The 26500-nt window shown below is 34.0% G+C and overlaps 1 protein-coding gene across 6 annotated transcripts in view; it reads left to right on the top strand.

The window, feature by feature from the left end:
- LOC110024347 (alpha,alpha-trehalose-phosphate synthase [UDP-forming] 1-like) overlaps window positions 1–26500 on the top strand; it is a 63210-nt gene that overhangs the window by 9821 nt on the left and 26889 nt on the right. For all 6 annotated transcript variants that reach the window (XM_020724253.1, XM_020724259.1, XM_020724257.1 and 3 more), the window contains exons 5-8: window positions 1495–1609; window positions 1959–2060; window positions 2725–2875; window positions 25905–25993. In XM_020724253.1, the coding sequence (XP_020579912.1) occupies window positions 1495–1609; window positions 1959–2060; window positions 2725–2875; window positions 25905–25993 (457 nt within the window). The remainder of the gene's footprint in view (window positions 1–1494; window positions 1610–1958; window positions 2061–2724; window positions 2876–25904; window positions 25994–26500) is intronic.

The following is a 26500-nucleotide window of genomic DNA, read 5'->3' as shown; positions in this document are numbered from 1 at the left end:
TTATGACAATAATGAGGTTGAAGGTATTTTCTCTGCTCCTTCCTCATCTTTTCTCATTTGATGATCTTATCACTATCTTCTCTCTTTCTCTGCCTCACCAAGTTTTCCCACCACAATGAGGTATTCTTTTTCAATTTGATGATTACTAATTTTACCCGTTTATCCTCTGACACTTTCTTATACTCGAAGATTCACTAAACATATTGCAGTTAGTAGATAAAGTCATGTCGATGCATACATCCATGAAACTCCTGTAGGTTCATCTTGATGCCGAAATCCCTGTGGCCTCCTCTAATAAAGTGTTTCGAAGCTTTGGGGCCTATTTTTCTCTTCATTGACGTCTTCCCTATGGAATGGATTTTAATCATCGTTCCTGTCTCCCCTTTAACTCTTCAGACCACGGTTGAGGGTAATCTCTCGCAAATCTCTGTTGAAGCCGACGAATCTTCCGCTCTATCTCGTGTCGGGTAGATTTCAACACGTATCTACTTGGTGGCAGAATCATGGTTTATGGATTGGAAGGTGTGGTTGAGGGTAAGAAAGAAAAAAAAATCTTGGAGGGGTAAGGTGGATGCTAGGAGAAACCCTAGGATATGACTAGGATTAGGCTAGCTCTGATACCAAATGATACTAGAGTTAACCTAAAAACCACAATTGAAGAATAATTTACTACTGAAATAAAAGAGGGGTTACAAACACGTTATTTGAAAATAAGAACAATGACGCTACTAGGGCGTAGGTTGGGGTGGTGGTGCTGTGGTTGGAGGGGTTGACCCGGATGGGGGGAAATGTTGGTTGCTAGGGTAGGGTAAGGGGAGTGAGCGGGATGGTTTGTGATGGAAACTAGGGCGGTGAAGGCTAGGCCGCGGCTGAAAACAGGGAATGAAGGGGGCTTGGTTGGTCAGCAACTGATGACTGGGTGGAAGGAGGTGGTAGGGTGACTGGCGGCTGGAAGCAGGGAGAATGTAGATGGCAGATTGGCCGGCGGCTGGAAACAGAATGGGGGGAGATTGTAGGTTGGCTGGCGGCTGTAAGCAAGAAAGGAATAGGCAAAGTGATGGGCAACGAGCAGGAGAGGGGTTGCGTGGGGGGATTAGGTAGAGGTTATGACCACCTCAGAGCAAGATGCAACATGAGTATCACTTGTCCTCGAATACAACTCTAGCAAGTGAAAATGCCTGGAAACAGAAATTTGAAATAAGTAAATAAGATTAAACCCTAACACAACAAGCAGGATATTTATTTGGGGGGGTACCCACTTACTAAACCGATCAGTTCGGCCCAAGCCAAGCCATCAATATAGCTGGCTAAATGAATTGCCATGAACCAGCAATAGTCTACGACTCAAAATGTGCCGTGTTGTGCTGAAAGATTGAATTTTTCTTTTGTTCTGCCATTTGCTTTTCATTTGCATGGTGAGCTCTTCCTGTCTTGTTGGTAAACTAATTTTTCTATTGAATTACAACCTTCTTCTTCTCTGATGATGATATACAGTTTTCACACATACGACTATGCAAGACACTTTGTAAGTGCTTGTACTCGAATACTTGGACTTGAGGGTACACCAGAAGGAGTGGAAGATCAGGGAAAGCTGACACGGGTGGCTGCGGTATAATTTGCATTCTTATTCCTATTTGAATAATCTCGTATTATATGATTTTTTTTAAGAAAAGTGTCAAAATGGTTCCGACTTCTTAAAGTCGACCTTTTGGTCCAGAGTTTATAAAAAAAATGTTAATTTAATCACCACTCTTTTAATATGGTTTAAAATAATTTTTATTAAGAGATTCTAAGGACTAAATTAACACATTTATAATTTGGGACTAAAATAACAGAGGACTATTTTGACACTTTTTTGTCATTTTTTTTTACTTGTAAAGTTAGATATATTCTTGATTAGAAATGTCTTGATTCCTGATGCTATTTTTGTTTTTTCTCTCTTTTGGCACACATAATAGTTTCCCATCGGCATAGACTCCGACCGGTTTAAGCGAGCTCTTGAGCTCCCAGCAGTTAAAGTTCACATCAACGAATTAACCCAAAGATTTACTGGTAGGAAGGTATGACAGTTTTTTTTTTCCTATTCAGGCAGCGTGAATAGTAATTTTTATTTGGGACATTTACATACATTCCAAAAAATTCTTATGTATTTACGTATACTTGTAACACTTTGTTATCATAAAACTATGCATGAAAAAGTTCTATTTCGGTTTTAAGAAAAATAGTGATTTTGGTATTTTTTATATGAGATTAAAGGTTTGAGTGGTATGTATGTAAATATGAATGTTTAGGTGTTAGGCATGTAAATACGTAAGAATTTTGTGGTATGTATGTAAATGCCCCTTTATATTAATGAATAGAAGGATTTGGTTTATTATCTTTATGGCCGGTCATTCATTTTTGGCTGAACACAACAAATGTCAACTACCTGCACCTGTCCGCCTGCTTTCCAACTAAGCATGTAAATTCACATGCACGGACATACGTCCCTTGTCCAACGAGCAAAACATGTAGCAGGAATAAAAAATAGTCTCTTGATTACAGTTTTATTACTTAGTTTAATGGAGATAGATGATTTTCAAAGTATGACCATTTTATATTTCAGAAAACTTCATAAATTTTGTCAATTTCGCTCTTAGTGTTAGATTAAAGTTTTGTAATAATAGACATATTTTTTTCATTAATTTGACATGATTGTGCTATCATTTTTTCTTAATATTTTAGGTCATGCTCGGTGTTGATCGTCTTGATATGATAAAAGGGATCCCTCAAAAAATTTTGGCTTTTGAGAAGTTCCTTGAGGAAAATTCAGTATGGCGTGATAAAGTTGTCTTGCTACAAATTGCAGTACCTACAAGAACGGATGTTCCCGAGTGTATGTTTTTATTATAGTTGATTGTTCTTTTACCCATTTTTGGCTAGGGTATTTCTTGTAATCCTTCGCTTTTTATATTATAGCACGATGAAATGGTCTCATACTAAACTCAAACGTGCGCATCTATATTTAAACATAAGCTATTCCCTTACAAATGATTGAAGATAAGATAAGTGCAAGCTATGCATGGCTTGGTGGGGCCCTCAATAGGCTTTGTCAAGGAAAAAATAACAAGCAAAAGCACAAAGATGAACCCAAACATAACAAATATGCAAACAAAGACACATTAAATTTATGTAGTTTAATGAGATCCACTTATATCCATGTTCACACAAAGATCAAATCTAGATGCTTTGAAATGGAGTGCATGGAGTGATTGAATTACATACAAAGAGTTAGGAACTGTGGTACCACTTTATCCATGTTAATAGTTTAGAGAAAATGAATCTATCTACTATGAGAGTAAGGGATGAAAATGGAGTGGAAGATGGTGTAATTACTTATTCTCTCTCTATTGTATGAGAAACTAGAGCATCTTTGCGCTATGGATAAAATTTTTCTTATTGAATGAGTGCCAAAATAGTCGTAGCTATTTATATGGGGTCATCTTAATCCCATATTCTATAAAAGTGTCAAAGTAGTTCTCATACTCCATACCGAGGCTGAAATAGTCCACTGTGATGATTATTTTAGTCAATGTTAAGGGGGTATTTGCTAGCATAGTTTTAATAGAATTTAGTGTAAATACAACCAAACATAAAAAAAATCTCACGCTCTATTTAATCGAATTTTTTCAGGTTTTTTTTTCTTTCTGCGTTCTGTCTCATTTACGACATAAATTCAATTGCAAGATGGATTTAAGAATTTGTTCAATCGTACTGCGAGCGTCATCTAAGAGAACAATTTGTGAATCTAAAAATTCGGCTTTTAGTGATCTTTATAATAAATTAGATACTAAAGAGGGTGAAAAATATATGTATAAACTAGGCAAACAAAGAGAAAAAGAAAGTAAATATTTAATCCAAGTGTCTCAAAGATGAAAATCAAAAAGTGATTTTCTAAGGAGAAGACATTCAACATAGATGGGTGAGCCATTTTGATAAACTTTTAACTGAAAATACAATTGATCTTAATGATCTTAATTTTATTAATAATAATCAAATGTTTTGTTTTTACCATAGCATTGGTTAAAAAAAAAGGTTAAGGAGGCTTTAAAGAAAACTAAGAGTGAAAAATCTATAGGACCTAATGATATATCAATTGAAGTGTGGAAATATTTAGGAAATTTGAGAGTTTTTTGGCTTACTAAACTCTTTAATTTTGGCTTACTAAACTCTTTAATGACATACTAAAATTTTTATAGTTATTTTAAAAACTAAAAAAATGCCTAATGAGTGGAGAAAAAATATCGATTCATATTTTTAAGAATAATGGTGATGCACAATAGTGTGCAAATTATAAATGAATTAAGTTGATGTGTCATACTTTAAAATTATGGGAGGGTAATTGAACATAGTTTAAGATGTGATACTAAGATGTGATACAAAGATGTGATACAAAGATTTTTGATAATTAGTTTGGATTTATGTCGGACATGTCTAATATGGAAGTTATAGATTTAATGAGAGGTTTTATGGAGAAGTACGAAGAAAATAACGACGATCTACCTATGATTTTTATTGATTTAGATAAAGCTTACGATAAGGTTCCATGAGAAGTTCTTTGGAGAGTTCTAGAGAAAAAAAGATGTAGATATGAACAACTGTTACTTGTGTTCTAACTAATGGAGCATTAATCAAGTATTTTTCTATTTCACTTGGATTACATCAGGGATCAACTTTAAGCCCATATCTTTTTTACTTTAGTTATGGATGCTCTTACTAGACATTTACAGGAGGATTTATCTTGGTTTATGTTTTTCGCTGATGATATCCTTCTTGTGAATAAGGCTAGAGAAATAATTCAGAAAAAACTTTCAGGAAATACTTGAATTATGGAGGTTTTCATTGGAGTATAAAGGCCTTTGTTTGAGTAGTTCTAAAATTGAATACATAGAATGTAATTTTAATAGTCTGGTGGCAGAGTTTTAGTTGCTCTAGTGACAGATTTGTAATTATGGGTGATCAAATCATTTAAAGCTACGAACGTTGTAGATTTATCTGGTTTATTGTTTAAAGTGATGATGATATAGATGGGGATTTTATTAGTAGAATTCAAGTTTGTTGGTTGAAGTGGAGGATTGCATCAGACTTATTGTGTGATAGGAAAATACCGTTTAAGCTAAAAGGAAAATTTTATAAGATGGTGGTGAGAACCGCAATGCTCTATGACACAGAATGTTGGCCTTTGAAAGAGAAACATAAAATAAAGATAAGTATTGTTGAGATGAGCATGCTTAGTTGGTTGAGTGGTTTGACACTTAGAGATAAAATGTAAAATGAATATATTCGTGACAAGTTTGGTGCGACTTTAGTGGCAGACAAGATTAGAGGGAGTTGTCATAGATGTTTTGGCCACATCAAAGGCCGACCATCTGATTATCTTTTTAGGAGAGTAGATGTTTTAGTTTCGACTTATCTTAAGAAAGAGAGGTAGATCTAAAAAGGCTTGGGCATATTGTAAGAAAGATGATCTTAAACTATTAGAATTAAATGAAAATATGACACTCAGTAGGACACAATGGAGAAAAATGATTCATGACCCGACCCTATTTAGTTGGATAAAGATGTTCTTAGTTGATTCTCTTTTATCTTTCTCTCTCTTATCTTTATTTGCATGCTATTGCAGGATGCCCCTTCTTCAAAGAAATTTCTAGTCGCAATACAACAAAGTCTCAAAACATAGAATTAATCACAATATCCTATGAAATTTTATAAATTTTCTTAAATTCAACAAAAGTTCTCGTAAATGATTTATCTATATCTTTGCAAATCTCAATTTAAATAGAAAGCCTCACTCATGTCCTATAGATAATTAAAGATTAGAATATTTTGATTTCATAACTTTAATAATCTCTCGCTTGACTGTATAAAATTTAGTGTGCAATTTTTCAATACCTCTCTTAGCAGGATAATTATGCCACCATTCATAGAGATTAATTCATGCATCACAAAACTTTTTTTTGCGTATTAAACTTGGCAAGCTATTTTTGTATGAGCTTCAAGCAAACTGTTTATGTAGTCTTACTTGAGTTGCGTGCGCTGTTTAGGAGTGGAAGCTGATCTTTTTTTCAAATAAATAGCACTTTAGTCGTCATAAATAAGTAGAATTCTTGCAACCTCTCCATTTCTTCCAAAAAAACTTTTTTGCTAGATGTAGAAAATAAGTAATGAGAAAAAATCTCAAGAATTTTTATTTCCTTCTTTGTACAAAGGGGAATGTATTTCTCCCAGAGGTATCATAAAATTGAAATAAATCAAAAAAGAAGGGAAAAATAGGGGCCTGTGATCCTATAAGAAAGCACACAAATTGTAGTCTAAGATTTGTTAAGAAATAGATCTTATTTTACAGAGCCTCAATTTATGTGCTTTGATCTAATGTTATAGAACCTCAATTTGTATGCATTGATCTAACTGTACAAAGCCTTGATTTGTGTGTCAAATTTTTTATTATCATTAGAGTATAAATTCAACACTTTCTTAAACTGGATGGTAGAGATTTGTCATTCTAAGTTTGCTTATGATATTTTTAAAAGTTGGGTTACAAAGTCTTTTGGTGAATATGTCAGCCAGTTGATTTTATGTTGACACATATAGAGTACAAATCAAGCTACTTTCTAATCTCTTTTTTATAAAATGCCTATCAACCTCTTAGTATGATCATGTTGTACAATACTGTGTGCAATACTGATGACTGATTTGTTATCACTATAACTTTATAAGCTCTTTTTATTTGATTTTTAATTCTTCTAATATAATTTAAACCCATAGAAACTCACAAAGCCTTTGTGCAATGGCTCTAAAGCCGACTTTAACACTTGATTTGAAATCAGGACTATTTCTTGCTTCAAAGTTATGAGATTTCCTCCTAAGAATATACCTTATCCTGAAAATTTCCTTCTATCCACTGGTGATCCCGCATAATCTGTTGTCGGTCATCGGAAAATGTGTTTGCCCTCTCTTGAAAATTTTTGCTTTGAATTTAATTTATATTTATATATATATATATATATATATATAATTTTTGAAAATAGAATTTTAATGTTGAAAAATGTGACTAACAAGATCTCGTTAATTTAATAATTTAAATAAACGAACACAACATCACTAGCAATCTATCCCGAAGAACATACACATTACTAGATAATGGAACTCGATTAAATAAATTAATGAATTCATGACATCCAATTGGTATGCGTAACTTTTTATTTTGACCGACAAGTTTCCCTATCTGATACAAATATTCGATAGGTTTTATATTACTTGGATTCTTAAAGCTCGCTATAGAGTCAAACCCCTATAGTTAATTATATCTCAAATGACCGAAATGATTTAAGAAAAATATCGATTTAGATCAGAGGCGTTTGTCTTTAAGAATCTCAGTTTAGGATTTCAAGGTTGAACATAGAAAGTCAAGTAGGAATGAATTAAGATAGGAACAATTTATTTTAGGAATCCAAAGGAAGAAAAGTAAGAGATGTCACAGATTCTGAGGGTATTCTCAGTGACTTCCCAAACAATCCTATTGTGTGACTTCATATTTTGGAAAAAATATTTATTTTGATGTTTCATTCTATTAATCTTAATATTTAGGGCTCATATTTGCATGACTCGGTCATACAAATGACCTGGAAGATAGAAAGATTTATGTCGTAACAAACGACAACCTCAAACCTTAAAGCAAGTTAGACTTAAATCACACAACATGACTGTGCAAAGACCTAAAAAAATAAGTTAAGGATTTGCGTCGTATTAGACGAGCTACTTCAAAATCATTTGGTCTGTTATTTAATTCTAAGGAAAGTTCAGTTGATATAGAGTGTTTTTGCTATTGTAGATTATCATTCTTCGCCTGCTTTCGCTTGCTCCGTTTCTTTGTTGACGACTGCTCTAGGTTTAGTATTTTATGTCTTATGTTTTTCTTTCAATTATTTATTCCAATTAATTAGAAGAATTGTATTTGGATTTTGTAGTGATCCACCTAAGTAAACCGGCTACTGTTTTCTATCATAAAGGTCTTGCAGTTATATAAGGAAATGCAAAGGTAAAAGGACAGTAGAAGAAAATGTTGTAATAAAAATTATTGTAAATATATAAACAAGCATACTTTGGTCTCTGCTACAGTTGCATGGTTAGTATCATAAAACATAATATAGTTTCATGAATTTTAAGTAAATTGCGGAAAAAAGAAAGCGGACAAAACATGAAAAGCCACCCGATACGAGGAAAACCAATTGTAGGAAAGCACGAGCAAGAAAAATAAACCCAGTATCAACTTATGAAAAATCAGGCTAAATGTAAAACTTTGGTAAATGTGGGGGCTCAGAGATGGGCTGTGTGCTTCCAAACTTGAACCGAATCTACCGGCCAACAATCTCAAGAGGGCATGTCCTAGCCTAATCGGGATGATTAACCTGTGGATTTTCATAATTTTGTTTTTTGAAGTTATTTTATTTTTTCATGCATATATACTTTGTTTTGTAGTCAAAAGCAGTGATATTTTGAGAAAATTGAATTTTAAATATATTTGAAAAATTTAGATTGTCTGCGTGTTAATCATCTTAATCGGACTGAAAATGCCGACAACCTAAGAGTGTAAGGGGTAAATTTTTACTAAGTGTTCGTGAACAGTATCATCGATCTTATCTCATTTTCTGAAGGATCCTTGGGGTAGGAGATACTATTATCAAAATCTCACTTTTTATCTCTCATTTAGCACACATAAGCAATGTCGTCATTGCCCCAGCCACCTGACCCTCAGACTTACACTAGTTCGATGATCTATAAGTGGCTAAACCAAATATCCCCAGTTGCTCAAAAGGGTTTAGACACTTTATCCAAAATTCATACCCTTGAGCGTTGGGTTATTAATATAGAATAAGTAGTGTCAGTTATTTTCGATTGCTTTGTGAATTATCGGGTCCCGAGCCATAACTTGGTGGGTCCTTAGGAATTTCATGTTGATGTAGTTATATTTTGGATACGATCTTTTTTAACAAACTGTAGCAGACTCAGAGGTTCTCCAAAGCATCCCAGGATCTTCTAAGAATGTCTAGAAAACATTCTAAACAAACTTAGAATCTGCTAGATCGCTTTAATTTCATCATGGTCTTGCTAGACTGTTAATTAGATCATCCAAGTTGAATTAATGTCTTTAAGTTGTGTTCAATATATGTCTTAATTAACAAATGAGTAGGCTAAGGGGTTACTTATCTTATTATGTTCGGGCATTGGATGGGTGGTCACCCCAAGGATGGACACAATCAATCCCAAAAATTTATCCCAAAAATTTATGGAAATGTTTTAAAGTTTTTTTCTTCAATTAAGAATTGATTTATGACATTTTTACACATTTTGGACATTTTTATGATTTGTTATATTTTTAATTAATACTTAATTAAGAAAATAAACTGAAAATAAAATTTTCATTTTGACTTTAATTTTATTTTTCTTGGATAGCTCTAGTCTTAAGGAACTCCCCAAAGTAATTTTGTATTTTTTTTAATTATATTTTAATTTTTATAATTATTTTAAGCAAACATACTTATTTATTTAGAAAATACATTTTTACATTAAAAATAATTTTTATTGATTTACATTTTTTACATGATCTTCCTAACATTTTTTTCAATTTTGGTGATTTTTTTTGAGTTATTTTGTATTTTTTATTTTTGGTATTTCTCTTAATTTTAAAATACAAAAATAGGTTTTAAACTTTTAATTTGTTTTTTGATTTTTTTAAGTTCATCTGACCACATTAAATCTACCAAACCAATTTTTGTAATTTTCTGATTCATATTTTATTTTTTAGAATTATTTTAAGCAAAATAAGGGTGGTTTATTTTGAAAATTAGGGTTTCCAATATTAGTGATGTCCTCTGACTTTGAAAAAATCGGAGAATTTCCCTAAAAATGTGAGGAATGAACCCTCCAAATTTTTTTGCCATTAATATTTAATTATTTATGATTTAAAAGAAATTTAAGAGCATTTAATTAATTTAAAAATAAATATTATGAAAACATTATTTATTTTTAGTCCACATTATTCTCTTCTGTTCACTGAGCACAGGTATTTTTCTTTTATTTTTTTCATTTTTCTACTCCAAGTTATGAATTTTTAAAGTTTTAATAACTATTTAAATTAAAAAATACTTTTTTTATTTAGTTATCCACGCGGCGCTGACTGGATCCTCGACATCTTCAAAAGCACACGCGATAACTCCCATTCACTAAACTTTAGTCGTCAGCTGCCATGCGACCCGATGTTATCGCACAGTCCCCTCGTTCGAGCGCATCCTAGTCGTTCATTCGATACCCGCGAAAATAAACGACATTTGTTCATCGTCCTCAATAGACTCAACCTGAGAACTGTTCAACTTCTAATCCTAATATTTTGCTCGATTCTCAATCAAATCGCATTTGTTCCTATATCTTCATCTAGGTGAGACAAACATATCTATACGGTTATATGTGTATGAAATTAAGATCTACTTCACAATTGATGAAATTGAGTGCAAAATGAGAAATTTTGAGTTATACCTTGGTCCGAGAGGTGTGGTCTCAATCAGATGGTTGTAGAAGCTTTGTTAGAGTCCCATGAACGTTCTTCAAGCGTTAGATCGATCTGAGCTAGGGTCCAAGTATAAGCTCGACCAACAGGTGGTTCTGCCTTGGTCTATCTCTAATGCATAGGGCTCGAGATGATGGGGCTTTGATGGGGAATGATGTTTAGGAGTATGGGGAAGCTTTTGGGCAGCTCCATTTGGACTTTGGAGGTGGTTTGTCCCAAGGCCGAGAATTTCTCTGGATTTCAATGGCTAAATTGGGCTCGGGGGGTGAAATTAATGGCTGAGGCGAGTGGGCTTAGGCTTAGGGTCACTATGGGAAGCTTTGGAAGCAAATTGGGGGGTGGGGGTTTACTCAACAAAACTTCATCTCTTTTTTCAAGCCGGGGGGGGGGGGGCCCAAATTATAAGAGAAGCCAATCATGCCATCAGAGCAAGCCATGGTGGCCAAGGGGTCGCTTAGGTGGAGGAAAGAAAAGTTCTGAAGGCCAATGGGGATGAGCTACATCAGGCAGGTTAAATTTTGGGTTTTCCCCAATTGGGGCCTCTCAAGTTTAATGTTTTTCGGCGGCTGGGGTGGCTGACTGGCCAAGACAAGGTCACCATCGAGTTCAGGAAGGTGAAAGAGGTTGAGTGGTCAGCTTAATTTGGTTCCAAGGAGGCTCCAAGGCTTTGGTCCAAAGGGGAATTGAAGTTTTAGCAAATTGGCTAGATTTGAGTTCAACACCTTGGTCTAAGGGTTAGGCATGAATCCATGGTGGTTAGGGTGAGTCTCATGACCCCAAGGCAACTTTAGGTGGGTTTGAATGACTGGTTTGGGTTTGAAACCAATGTTTGGATGTAGCATGAGAGAGGAAAGTCCAAGTGAAGGAGAAGGAAGGGTCACCTCCACTTGCCAAATTGGGTAAGTTTAACCTCATTATGCCCATGGAAGGCTTCATGGGGCATGTCATTCCATGTATGAGGTCATGGAAATGTTCATACAAAAGGAATTTTGGATTTTTATGCATTTAAATAAAAAAAGGTCATTTTTGGATAAAGTCTCATATGTATGCATGGTATGATTGTTATGATGCCCATGATGAATATTTTAACTTGAAATGGGATGATAAATATGAGTTATGTCATGTGGGCTCAACTTGAGCCTTTCTAAATTAATGCCACAGGCCTTTAAATATGTTCATGTAAATGGGCTTTTAAAAATATGCATGAAGAATTGAATTTTGAAATCGATCATGGGCTAATCAAATTGGGTTTGAGTTTGGTTGAAATTGAGTTTGAATTTGAAGTTGGTTAGGTTGGGGTTAAATTGGGTAAAAATTGGGATTTAGTTGGTCAATTGGGTGCAAATTAGGGATTTTGAGATTTAAAATTGGGTCAATTTGAATGACTTGGAGTTGTTCAACATGATTTTTTGATCGAAATTTGGGAATTTGGTCGATTGTGAGGATTTTAGGGTTTCAGGGGTATTTTGATAATTTTGTGGAGCTTTGGGGGGCGGAGGTCAAGATAGGATATTTAGGTGGAATTGGAGGTCATTGGACATACCGACCATGATGTCATCCCTTGGATGCCTTGAGACCAATGGGAAAGCCCATTTTGAATTTTCCATGTATTGGTCCTAGCTATCCCAGCCAAGAAATAAGGGCTTGGGGACCACCCACATGAGTTTCCAAAATTGTTTAGGAATGTGTTAAGTGTGGGTAATTTTAGGGTTTGTGATGTGTGAGTTTGTGATAGGTTCAAGTGTGGGGGGGAAAGTTGCAGTGAAAGTTTGACCAAGACCAAGCCACCCAGGGCTAACCCTAAGGCCTGACAATCCTTTGGGGACTCTCTTTGAGCTCCGTCATGTTGGTTTCAACCCTATAAGTGCTAGAGATCAAAATCATACATATGGAACTCCAAGAAGAGTAAATAAGTGTTTAGAGTTTTTAATGGGCAGGGTTCCATCGCTGATCTTCTAGGATAGTCAATAGGAGAGTCCTATGACTAGTTCATAAGCTTCCAAGGAAGAAAGACTAAACCTCAACAAAAGTGAGGTCAACATCTGCATCTATGCATCCTTCAATTTGTAAGGTATCATGACTTTTGTATATATATTTTTTTCTTGTATTTGATTTGAAATATCTGAGTATTCTATAAGCGACTTGAAAGTGTGATTCTCTAAGTCTGTGCATGAATTAATTAACTATACTTACGACAAATGCGATGTCAAGATGAGTGTAAAATAAGTAGATTAATTTTTCAACTAATCTTTAATAATGTTTTTATGTTTACATCAACTCCTTCAAGATTCAATTTTTGTTTGGGTTCAGTTGGAGTTTCATTTGACTTGTACTGTCATCTTTGTCTCTTTCAACAGATCTTGAACATATTTCTGTTGTTAGAGAAACATCTCTTGTTTAGATTGAGACTTCTATTCCTAAGAAGTATTGAGTTTTCTCGACTCTTTAAATTCAAATTATTCAGTAAGTTTTTTTTTTTAAGTTTCTTTCTCTTGATTGTCATCTTATGTAACAATTATATCATCAACATACACAATAAAAATTGATGTTTTACCATTAATAAAATACTTATGAAGAAAGTATGATTTCCTTAATTCTATTTATATCCAACTCCTTCCAAAACCTTTGCAAATATGTCAAATTAAGATGCTGATTGTTTTAGTCCATATAAAGTATTTTTCAATCAGCATATCTGGTTCTTTTTAAGAAATTTATGAAACCTGCCGGTGGATGCATGTAGACCTCTTCTTCGACATCATCATGCAAGAAAACATTTTGTACATCATATTGTTATATAGTTCACCCATAATCAATTTTCAGGGACATCAGAATGAGTATAATATTCATTTTTGCAATAATAACATTTTTTTTATAATATTCATTTTTGCAATAATAACAGTTTTTTTTATGATTAGTTATATCCTTTTTTCTTGTAATTCATTGATCTCCCATGTAAGATTTTTTTAACAAGTCATTTATCTCTTTTTCATTACTTATAATGTTTATTTTTAAGTGTTTGAAATAAAGTTTGTTGAATAGAAATATGTTTGACGTTGATGTTGGTTAGAAAGACTTTATGAAATGAGTTGCATTGAGAGATGGGATATAAATGAGTGATAGTGGGTTGAGTAGTGTTACTTGGTAACTGTTTCAAGCCTTGGATTTACTGGAGCTCATGGTTGGGTTTGCTCCTTGTATAGACGTGAAGGAAAATAGTTGATACAAAATTTATATTTGAAGAATTTTCTGTCACAGGAATATCAAGGTGAAAGGTATCATAAAATTTATCAAGGTAGGAAGACTTTCTTTTAAAAATGAGTTCAAGCGAGAAAGCTATGAGCTTCATCAAATATGACATCCATTGAAGTGAAAAACCTTTTTGTGGGTGGATGATAACATTTTTATCAATTTTTTGTAACATAATATGAATATTTTTTAAGAGCCCTTGGTCAAATTATTTTTTATGAACACAAGTAATGCATCTAAAAATTTCTAGAGGGATCTTTGAGAAGGTTTGCCTAGGAAAAAAATTTATCAAATCATTTAATGAACTTTTAGAGTTAATTATCTTGGGGTATTTTATTGATTAAATATGTAGTTGTTGATGCGTGTTAGAAAATTCATGACGGTAGAGTGATGAATTATCATTTTAGCATTGCACGAGAATTTAACATACACTTCGATAAAAGAAAACAACCAGTATTGACACCAATAGTTTTTGTGTGAAAAATTTTTAAAGGGAAAAAATCACAGGGCCTAGCTCATATGTAAAAATTCACTATAAATTAGATATTACATCTACAGTCTCTCATCCCACAGGCGGGAAAAGGTTGAACACTCTTCGGAGTTCAATGTATGTGCACGAATAAACTTGTCGTAAGAAGTGGGCCGTGATCGATAACAATCAGTGGAGACCGACAAGTGGGGGTCGATGGTGGTGGTCGACGACGGTCAACGACAGATGACAGTGATCGATGGCGGTTGGTGGCGATCGACAATGATCGATGGATGTCGGTGGTGGAAGATGGTGGCTGGAGTGATTCTGGACCTCAGCTTTTCAAAACTTAAAGCTCTTCTCCGGGCTTCAAGCTCCCTCCTCATGAGAGTCGTGGAGCTCTATTTATTGTGTTCTTGGTGCAATTAATGCAGGAATATGAACCCCTTTGATCGGACGGTCCAGAGAGCTTCATTCGATCAGACGGCTTTTGATAGACATTTAAGTGTCTTAATGATGTCAGAATTAAGTAATATTTATCTTATTTAATTTGTCTTGTCGGGACACTCAATTCGACTATATGCTTGCTAGATTTGATATTTATTTGACCTTCAAAATTTGTCTAAAATACTTTCAGGAAATGTTTAATGACTTGATCTGAGCTTGATTTAACTAAGATTTGACTAATTTTGATATCATTGGGTCTGTCCCATCAAGCCGATCAGTTTGACTATAAGTTCACCAAAATCGGAGCTCTGGATGACTCTTAATTACAGTTTGAATATTTCTTACTCAAAAGATTGCCTCGAGATTCATATCATGTTTCGAGATTCGTGCAGGATGATGTAAATTTGTTGGTGACATATCAGTAGCTTTTCTATTTTTGGGCGAGTGCCATTTCATCATCTGAAATTTTTAAAATTCAAAGCATTTTACTTCACTATATATATACTATTAGTGCATTGTTTTGAGTTTTGTTGCTAGCCTGTCGGATAATAATTAAGTGGTATGCATGTAAACTCTTCCCAAACCATTCATATGAATTAAGTTTTTAAGCCATTCAATTAATGTGATTTGCAGTTAAATTTCTGGCAAATTTTCATACCAACGATAGCAAAAAAAATTTAATTTGAGTTCAAACTTAAATCATGGACTCAAGAATATTATTATAGAAATTCCACATAAAGATTTGAACAAAACAACCTCTAAATGATTCGTCTATATCATTTAAATAAGAGCCTCAATAAGATAAAATTTATAAGCTTAATATCACTCACTTATGATATCATTAAGATACTATGATGCCTACACAATATTTATGATCAATTGGGACTAACCCAACAAATCCAATATTGTCTTTACTTCATAAACCTATAATTTGGCTATGATTATAGAACTAAAATGAGTTAGAACTCTACGAATTGGGGCTCAATATCTGTTGTTCGCCTATGTTGAACATTATTATCATCATCTTTGACATATGTCATCAACCAGCTATAGGAAGATAACATTTTTTAGAAAAAAATTATTAATAAAAATTATCTAATATCTTTAAAAAAATTATGCTTTTGGAAGATTTTAGTACGATACAAAAACTATGGCAAATGGATCAGCAAAAAAAAAATCATTCCAATGAAGTTTTAACAAACAAATAAATGCAAAAAAAAATTTCATGCGGTCGAGTGTGAAGGTTATATTAATATTTAAATATTTAAAGCTCTTAAATAATTAAAAAATAAATTAGATTTTTTGTCTTCTAAAACTTATCTCTATGATGTTCTCATCAAAATGAGCATTCAAATGAGTTGATCCTAACAATACCAAGAGCATATTGATATGAGTTTATGGAAACCCAAATCAAGCACTCAAGAATATTATTAGAAATTTCACCTAATCATTTGATGAATCTTACTTTTGTATAAACTTGATTTCACTATTTTCAATGGAATTTATTTTGTGTTTAAAAAAGTTAAATTTATAGAAAAAAAGAAATAAAAAATGATAATAGGATTAAAAAATAAAAATGAAGAAAACATTAAGAAAATAAATGAAAAAAATAATAATAATAATGATTAATTAATAAAAAATAGAAATTTTAAAAAAGAGGAAAATTAATGATAAAAATATTTTGATGCTTAGAGGCTTGAGGTTAAGTTAGAATTCAAAAATTGGTACCAATAATCCTTTCTAGGAGTTAAGGAATCAAAAGCCTTTTTTGGCAGATTAACCCAATTAACAAAGAAATATATATATATATATATATAAAAGAATTACATGTAAATATGGGAATTTATTAGATTTTATGAAAAACATAAAGTATGGGAATTTGAAAGGTTGCAGGAAATTTATTGCATATAATTTATGTATATGAAACAATTAAATTTCAGTTATGGGAATTTGAACATGTTGTTTATAATTCACATTAATTAATCTAATATCTTTTTTTTATTCTTTTTCTGGTAGGAAGGCGAAAAGTAGAAATTTGTTTGAAAATATGAAGCATTTGTATTCATATAAATTTCAGATGAAAAACTTTATGAATTTCAAATTCTAATGCGGTTTTTTTTCTTTTCCTAAATATTTGCTCCTTTTTTAGGGAATTTGGAAAGCTAAAATGTGGGAATATGAAAATATTTTTAGCTTTTTTTATTTGAAATGAGGAAACTGAAAGACCATAAAGTGGAAGCCTGAAGTTCAAAAGCTAGAAGCCAGAAATACAATAAATTTAGATTTTAATTTTTAATTTTTTTTAATAATTATCTTTAATGCTAGACCACCTTTTAAGAATATAAATAGAGACCATGGATGAGGGGAAGAGCCATAAGTGAGAAGGAGAAAAAAGAGGAAGAGTGTAGGGTAGAGCCTTCTGCTAGCGAGATTTTCCAGAAGAAGAATGTCCCCATCCTGCGTAGCAGGAGAGCAATAGGATATTCTTTCGTATTGTGGCCAAGAGGAAAGTCATCCCCGTCCTGCGTAATAGAAGAGCAACGAGATCTTCTTTCGTGTTGCGATCAAGATGAATGTCATCCCCATCTTGCATAGCAATGGAGCAATGAGGTCTTCTTTCACATTGTGGCAAAAAGGAAAGTCTTCCTCGTCCTGCGTATCAAACGAGCAATGAGATCTTTCTTCACGTTGTAGCGAAGAAGAAAATCATTCTTGTTCTACGTTAAATAAACGAGCAATATGATTTTTCATGTTGCGACCAAGAGGAAAATAATCCTCGTCCTGCGTAGCAGACGAGCAATAAGTTATTTCACGTTTCAGTGAAAAGAAAATTTGTCCGCGTCTTGCATAGCAGAAGAGCAACGTGATCTTTTGCATTATGATCTAAGAAAATCTTCCCGTCTTGCATAGCAAAAGAGCAACGAAATATTCTTTCATGCTTGTGAGATGAAGAAAGTTATCTTCTTCCTTGCCCAGTAGGTGACTCGGGGTCTTTTTACATGTTGCTGCTGCGCATTTTGGTGGAGATGAAGAAATGCTCGAGTTCTCCCGTCGCGCTTTGAGGGGGTGATATTCATGCTTTGTAGTGGTGATTTCTCTTGTAGCCTTTGTTCCAGTACTCGTTGGTATTTATAACATTTTTAATCATCTGATGTGATATTTATAGATGATAATAATATATTTCTTTGTTCGTCTTTGATGTTGTTTTTAAGGTTATTGTAGCTTCTCAGTCGTAGAAAATTCTACAATCAAAGTTATCACACACACTTTATAAAATGAAGAATCGTGTACCTTTTCAGGCTCGTGCCTTCTAAGGTTGTGCCCTCTCGGGCTTATGCCTTATAGAAACTTGAAATGAACCGGTGTCTTCTAAGGCTCATAATCTTTTGAGGTATTTTATGTACCACTGTTTTCTGAGTCTTGTAGCCTTCTGTGGTCTTTGATGTACTTCTGTTTTCTGAGGCTTGTAGCATGAGATCTTTGATGTAATGCGTCTTCTAAAGCATTTAGCCTTTTGAGGTATTTGATGTACATATGTTCTCTAACGCTTGTAGTCTTCTGAGGTCTTTGAGTTGAGATCATGTCAACCACTTGTTTTCGTGGAGTTTTTCTAATGAGGACCATATCCACTACTAGCTTCCAATCAAGACTTGCCTCTTGGGCTTGTCTTTTAGGGGCATGATAGTTTCTCATTGAGTCTTGCCTCTTGGGCTTGACTTTTAGGAGTACTGTATATTCCCATCGAATCTTGCCTCTTGAACTCGACTTTCAGGGGTATGGCTTCTCATCGAGTCTTGTCTCTTGAGCTTGGTTTTCGGAGTACCGTATCTTTCTGTCGAATCTTGTCTCTTGGGCTCAACTTCTAGGGGCATGGTAGCTTCCCATTAAGACTTGTCTCTTGGGCTTGAATTTTAGGAGTATCATATCTTCCTGTCGAGTCTTGCCTCTTGGGCTCGACTTTCAGGAGTACCGTATCTTCCTGTCGAGTCTTGCTTCTTGGGCTGACTTCCAGGGTGATGGTAGCTTCTTGTCGAGTATTGCCTCCTGGGCTCCACTTCCATGGGCATGGATGAGGACCTTGTCCATCGCTTGCCCTTAAAGAGACTTTCTACACAAAAATCTTTCATAAGAAAATAAAAAAAATCACTGAAATGACAGTCTAAAATAACATGAAAATTTTACTATAATAAAATTAGGAGTTTATAAGCCAGTATTTCACTCAAATAAAATAATTTAGAGTTGTATTTCTCATTCGATAACTCTGACGATTCTCTTATGGTTCCCCTCACCTTATTCTTGTAAGTAGTGACCCATGTGACATTGACGTATTAGACGGTTCAATTTCTTTCTTTAATTGAAAACATCTTTCTGTTGAATGTCCTTTTGCACGGTGAAAATGATAATATTGAGATTGTTTTCCATCATATGAATTTCTTAACAGCCTTAGTCACTTAATAGTCTCTTCATCCTTGATGACCATTAGGATGTTGACACGTGATGAATTGAGTGGCGTGTATTCTTTTTTTCCCATGACTGACAATCCCCTGCGGTCCAAACTTTTTTTGCTGTGAGATTTGATCAGTACCCCTGACGTTATTCTTGCACTTCCCCCCATATCACTCGAATTATTCCTTGTGTGCAACAACGGCCTCGTCTGCATAGATTTGAGCTTCGATGTGATGGACGAGATCAGCGTAAGAGTGAATCGTCTCCCTCATCAGTGATGAATAGAAAGATCCTGGGTGGAGCCCTCCAATAAAGACTCCTCTTAGTAACTCTGTATCCACTCTAGGAATATAACAAACTTCAGTGGAGAACTTGCGGAAGTATTCCTTGAGATATTCCCCCTCATTCTGGCGAACTCCCAATAAGTGAGATGAATATTTGATGTTTTTTTCTATTTGCTATGAACTGCTCTACAAATAATCTGACAAACTCATTAAAGGTGTTAATGGTGCCCCCCGGGAGAGAGTGAAACCATGTGTGAGCTTGACCTTTGAGAGTCGCCGAGAATACTTGACAGAGAAGCACATCAAAGGCACGGTCAATGTGCATGATGATTCAATAGTGGTCGACATATGAGTCGGTTACTCCTTCAAAGGCATCAATGTTTGAGAGTCTGAAACCTGTTGGAATAGGGTGTTGGAGAACCACATTAGTTAAAGGAAAGGATTCTTGAAAGTTGTGGCGAGCAGGGAAGCGATCCCTTTTATCCAGAGGGAACTCTTCCCGACTCGAATGATGTCAGCAGAAGCGACATTAAGTTAGGGTGGTGCCAGGTGAATTGCATGAGACAGATGAGTAAAATTTGTAATGTTGAGAAGATCGGTGTCTCGTTTCGGTAGAAGAATGGTTTCATCATAAGGAGAGAACCCAGTGAGTGGGATATTTCCTGTTGAATGCTGAACTGGTGGTAAGTTCATTCTATTGGGTTGCGGTTGTCGCTCCCCGCGTAGGAGATGAAGGATCTCATGTTGAGACATCTCTATCCTACGTTCTCGATCTTCCAGAGAATGGCCAAAGACAACTTCGATAGGGTACTGCTTTCTGGATTAGAAGGATGTAGAGGCTTGACGATATTGGCTCCGTGATTGTCGTCTGGAATGATAGGTGTTGAAGCGAGATGCTCTATTATTGCGGGTGTTGCACCTAGTGGTTATGCAACATTTTTTAGAAGTATTTTAGTGATGTGAATGCTCTATTTCCCACAGATGACGTCAAACTAATGCGTGCTAAAAAATTTACGGCGGTGGAGTAATGAATTATCTTCTTAACGTTGCACGAGAATTGAACACACACTCAAATAAAAGAAAACAACAAGTAGTGACACCAGAAGTTTTTAGGTGGAAAATTCATAAAGAGAAAAAACCATGGGGTCTAGCTCAGCTGAAAAAATTCACTATAAACTGAATATTACATATACAATCCCTCATCCCACAGGTGGGAAATGGTTGAACATTCTTCGGAGTTACGTCGGTGCACAGATAAACTTGTTGTAAGAACTGGGCGACAACCTATAACGAGCGGTAGAGGCCGACAAGTGGTGGTCGACGATGGTCGGTGGTGGTCGATGACGATCGATGATGGTCGATGGTGGTCAACAACGGTCGATAATGTTCGACAACTGTAGGCAATAATCGACGGTTGTCGGCGGTTGTCGACGGTGATTGGAGTGATGCTAGTCTTCAGTTCCTCAAACCTTTAAGTTATTTTTCAAGCTTCATGCTCGCCTCTTCATGTGAGGGGTGAGACTTTATTTGTATTGTTCTGGGCACAATTAATGCAGGAATATGAACCACTTTGATCAGATGTTTCAAAGAGCTTTCGATTTGATAGCGTTTGATGGACATTTGAGTGTTTTAACAATGTTGGAATTGAGCAATCTTGGGCTCGTTGGATTCGTCTTGTTGAGACGCTAGATTTGACTATAGGCTTACTAGATTGGACATTCGTTTGACCTTCAAAATATATTCGAAAAACTTCCAAAAGTGGTTTAGTGACTTGATTTTACTCGGATGGGACTAATTTTGATATCATTGGGTCTGTCTTATTAAATCGGTCAGTTTGACCATGTTTGCTAAAATCAGAGCTCTGAATGACTTTTAATTGAAGTTTGAATGTTTCTTACTCAGAAGATTGCCTCGGGATTCATGTCATGCTTTGAGATTCGTGTCAGATGATGAAAATTTATTGGTGACGTGTCAGTTGTTAAATTAGTTTCTCAACATTATTTTGGTATTTGATTGTGTAGGAGAAGTGTCTTCATTACCTTCAAAATGCGACGATTCTCCCTTCTGGCACTCCATTTTGTTGGGGAGTGTCAGAGCAGGAAGATTGATGGATAGTTTCTTCTATTAGTAAGAATAATGTTAATATGTGATTAAAATAATTACGAGCATTATCGGTTTGAAAAAAAAAAACTTTTAGAGTTACATTAAATTTTTGTCATGGCAATGGATATAAGTATAGAACTAACATCAGATTTTTATTTAATTTAATATACCCATTTCATTCCAGTGCAGCCATAAACAGATGTAACAAACTCAGTTTCTCAAAAAATATTGGGTATTTTGAGATGGTTCTCAAATATCAAGATATATTAATAGAAAAGGATTAGAAGATCTAGAGTTACTTTCAGGAATGAACACACGATATTGTTTAGCAATTTCACATGTTACACAATAAAAGTCTTTAATGTTTGTATTTATAAAAAGCGAAGTAAACATACACTAAGGATTTTAAAAAGAATCATGTCCTAATCTAGATGTTGTTGATAGTATTAGAGGTGAAGAAGTATGATAGTTGACCTCAATCTTTAAGAAAACATAACCCTTCTTTTTCTTTAGCTTGCCCAATCATCTTCGTCTCTGTGAGATCTTGGAAAACAAATAATCAATAAGAAAAATGCTTTTGCAGTTAAGGTCTTTGATAAATTTGTGAATAGATAAAAGGTTCACTGTAAAGTGTGAGACATAATACGTTACTGAGGGTTAAGTTGAGAGAAATTAAAATGCCTCCTTATCTTGCAATAGTTTTTAAAGATCCATCAACAACTTTTATTTTTCTATTGTTATGATAGATTGTGTAAATTTGAAATATATTGACCAAATTTGTGATGTGATTTGGGAATAACTCTTAGAGGCACTAAGAGCGTAAAAATTTGACTTCATGTCATTTTGAGTAAAAGATCAAGATTTTGTTGGTTTTTATAAAGAAATGAGAAAAATTGTTAATTATCAATTTTTTTAAATTTGAATGCTTCTGACTGCACTAAGCAGGCTTGCCCTTTTTTTTATTTTTGCCTTTACTTCCAACACGGTCATGAGATTTTTCGTGAAGTTTCTGGTCTTTGTCATTGGTGTTCACTTTCTTTTTATAGTAGTTGCATAAGAGTTTTCCTTTGAAGGACGAAGTTGTCCTTGTTTTGGAGAATGTTCTGTGATAGAAAGCCCTTTACATTGGGATTCAAAAATTTTCTTGACAGCTATCTTGCAGGCTGGAATATTGACCATCACCATCCTTCTTCCTTCTTCTGCTCAAATGAGGGAGAATATTTCATTCAAAGAATAGAGATTTTCTGTTTAAGGCTTGAATTCAAATTTTGTGAAACTCATTGTTGAGTCATGCCAAAAACCCAAAGATCGTCTTTCGCTCGATGAATTTTGTAAGGATCGTCACATCCTCATAGAAGGTTATCTTTAGATCTTGGTAGCAGTCCAACTTTAATTAGTAAATTTTTATGTTGTTAAAATATTAAATGGTCGAAAGATTACCTTTTTTGACAGTGGCAAGTTTTGTTTTAATTTCATTGATGTGTGCAACATCTTTCAATTTTGAGTATATTTGTTTAATTGCATCCCAAACCTTTTTTGAGATTGACAAAAATATAAAAGGTTCACTGGCCTTCTGTAACATGGTGTTCCACAACCATATCATGATCATGGAATCGGTTTCTTCCCAAACTAACAGGTTTTGAGTCCATGGGCACTAGAGATGGATCTAGAAGGTGTTGGATCTTTTTCCTTACTTTTACAAAGGGTTTCACAATTTGAAATCATTTAAAATAATTTTTCCCGTTCAAACGATAAGCTGCTTGAAATATTTAAAGTTTTCCTTTGATCTAATTTTCAACATTAATTATGGTTGATTCTTTTGAAATGAAGTCAAAGAACTGAGACATCATGAAAGGAAGGAGAATTTGACAAGATAGATGAGATTAAAATTAGAAATCCTAACCTTAGAGAACAAGAATAAAGATTGGAAGTGGAAACCATAACCTTAAAGAATAAAAATAATAGTTGGAAGGAACATCCTAACCTCTCTCTGATACCATATAAAAAATAAGTAATGAAAAAAAATCTTTATACTTTTTATTCTTTTCTTTGTACAAAATGGGAATGCATATATACAACTCATAAAGGCATTACAAAATATGAATAAACCAAAAAAATGAGGGAAAAATAATTACGGGCTAGATCTTATAAGAAAGCACATGAATTGCAATCCGAGGGTCGTAGAAAGACAGATCTAACAGTACAGAATTTTAATCCATGTGCCTTGATCTACTGGTATAGAGTCTCGATCTGTGTGCATTGATCTAATAGTACAAAGCCTCAATCAGTGTCTTAAGTTTTTTGTTATCATTAGAGTAGAAATTCAACACTAGCCATCTCCTTGTTTTAGAGGTAGTTGCATCTTAAATTATTTTTTTTATTATTATTGATAATATGGCTATCTACTACAGATGTAAAACTCGACATCTTGTGATTCCATCCAATAGAGTATGGGTATACCTAATGGTGCTCTAGTTCTCTTCCTAGATGTAATTCAACGTGGCCCTACAATATTAAGTAAATCATTTTAAAACTGTAGGGAATAGTTGATCACAGTTGTATTTGGCCTTCTGTTTTTTTTCCTCTTAGTTTTTGGCATTTGTTCTTTTGATAATTTCAAGTGACTAACAAGACGTATACAATCTTTACCCTTATCATATTGAAAATATCCAACGACTCTTCAATATATTGTGATGGAGAATGACTTGAGATATTTTCCATCTATTTTTCACTTGACAATATTTTTTGACTTTCCAAAATTTCTCATATCAATCTTTGACTATGAATTTTTAAAGTTGTTCATTTGAATGTCAACCTTTGTAGAAAATTTTTCATCCACATAAAGTGATATTATAATAGTCTTTTCTTATTTTGTTGAGATAGCAACTCTGGTTGGCATTGTTTTTGAGGAATCCAATTATGTGCATGAACCCATCGAATGTATTATAACATTGGCAAAAAACTTAATTCTACTCACCAAAGCTTCTTTTAAATTTGCAAACAAGGCTTTTTTTCCTGATTCAACCAAGCCTTTGTTTTTTTTTTAAAGCAAAATATATTAACTTGATAATCATATAAGTACATCAAGGGCATTTACTAAGAAATGCCTACAAAGAAATCATTTGGAATATCTATCTTGAAGCCGACTAAAAGTGCGATAATGATAATTAATTTTATTCTAATTTCCGCCACTTATAGTATAATGAACAAAAATATTCTATCAATTAGAAAATTCACACTCTGAATGCTTCTCTCATAATCATATGTGTTGTGATAAATAATTGTCATTTTGTTCATCAATTGGCAGAAGTATTTATTTTTCTATAAGTTAAAGAGAATTGTCGTGATAATTTCAGCTATTGATGAAGTAATCAACACCAAGTAGCTCTAGGATCACCAACTATTTTCTTCAAAGAGAAATTGAACTAGACAATAGGTTTTGAGAACAAATATGAACAGAATAAGGGTGCTCTTTTACCTTAAGGTTGACAGGTAGAAGGTCATGTGAGCCTTGAAACAATCAGAGTATTTATATCTAAAAATACGACAAAAAAAAGATATGGAGGAACAATTTGAAATTTAGCCTTTTGCCAATAGTCAAATGATGTTGCAATCTATTATTTATGAAATAGGGCAATATCGTTCATTCTGACACTCTAGCATTCCACCTTTTCTTTGTTAGTTGGCACCGTTGCATTCCCTCTCTCTCTCTCTCTCTCTCCTCTTTGTTTGCTTCTTGGTGTGGGGATGCCAAACTCCTAAACTTCTATGTTAGTGATAACATGCCTAGTGTAAAAACATGGAGTTAATTTTAAGATCCAACAAAATCTTAAAAAATCTCTTAGAGTCAACAAAAATATTTTCGCTTACAATAGGGATTTAACCATATTTTTCCAAATCTATATTTATTATTTGTAATAAATAGGAGAACTCAATAATTTCTTATAGATATTTGAGAAGGCGGGCATTTTGACTCCATCACTTTAACTAGTTTTTCTCATAGCATCTTAATGCATACCAGCCAATAGTCCCTACTATTGTGAATTTCTGGTTGGCCTCTTTGTCAGGCAATCTTCCAACGATCAAACAAATAAACACACGCACACACATATATATTCCCTTGCACTAGATTTTTTGTTTTCTTGTTCTTGTACTTTCAAATTATTTTTTTCTACTCATATTTGTTGCATACGTTTATAAATTTAGCTTTGGATGGGTTTCTTTTTTCCTTTAAGGGAACCTGTAATAAAAGAACTAACTTTTCTTTCAAAGAGTAAGCATGCTCATTTATTTCCCTTTCAAACAGATCAAAAGCTTACCAGTCAAGTACATGAAATAGTTGGACGCATAAACGGACGGTTCGGTACTCTAACTGCTGTTCCTATACATCACTTGGTTTGTCTTAACTAATCTCTTAATTGTCCTATTCATTCTGAATTCTTCAAATTTATCCAAGTTGATTCCTGATGTTTTAGGTTGTACTGTAATTCAATCGAACCATTTGTTCTTTTTGGATTCCATTCAGATCGTTTCATTGTTTATACTACTGGATTGTAACTATAGGCATTTTGTTTGCTGTGATTATTTTCCTATTCCGTGATTCGTTATTGAGCTAATACAAACTCATTAATTTTAATCCATGTTTCTTGTAATTGGTTAGCGCTATTTCATTTATTCATGCACACATCTTTTTATTTAGCTATTGAAGTGATAGATAGGTTTTCCCACAAAAAAGTATCACTGATATACTATGAGTTGGAAGTTAAGATAACAACTGTCAAAATTGCCCCCTAATTATTTACATTTGGCCATATTAGTCCCAACAATTATAAAAATGCCAAATTAGTCGCTGACTCTTTAAATTAGGGCTAAAATAATCCTCCCATACCCCCCACCCCCCAC

The sequence above is a fragment of the Phalaenopsis equestris genome, unplaced genomic scaffold (genome assembly GCF_001263595.1).
Source record: "Phalaenopsis equestris unplaced genomic scaffold, ASM126359v1 Scaffold000255, whole genome shotgun sequence".
NCBI lineage: Eukaryota > Viridiplantae > Streptophyta > Magnoliopsida > Asparagales > Orchidaceae > Phalaenopsis > Phalaenopsis equestris.
The sequence above is the reverse complement of the archived record's forward strand: the minus strand, read 5'-3'. Positions and strand labels throughout refer to the sequence as shown.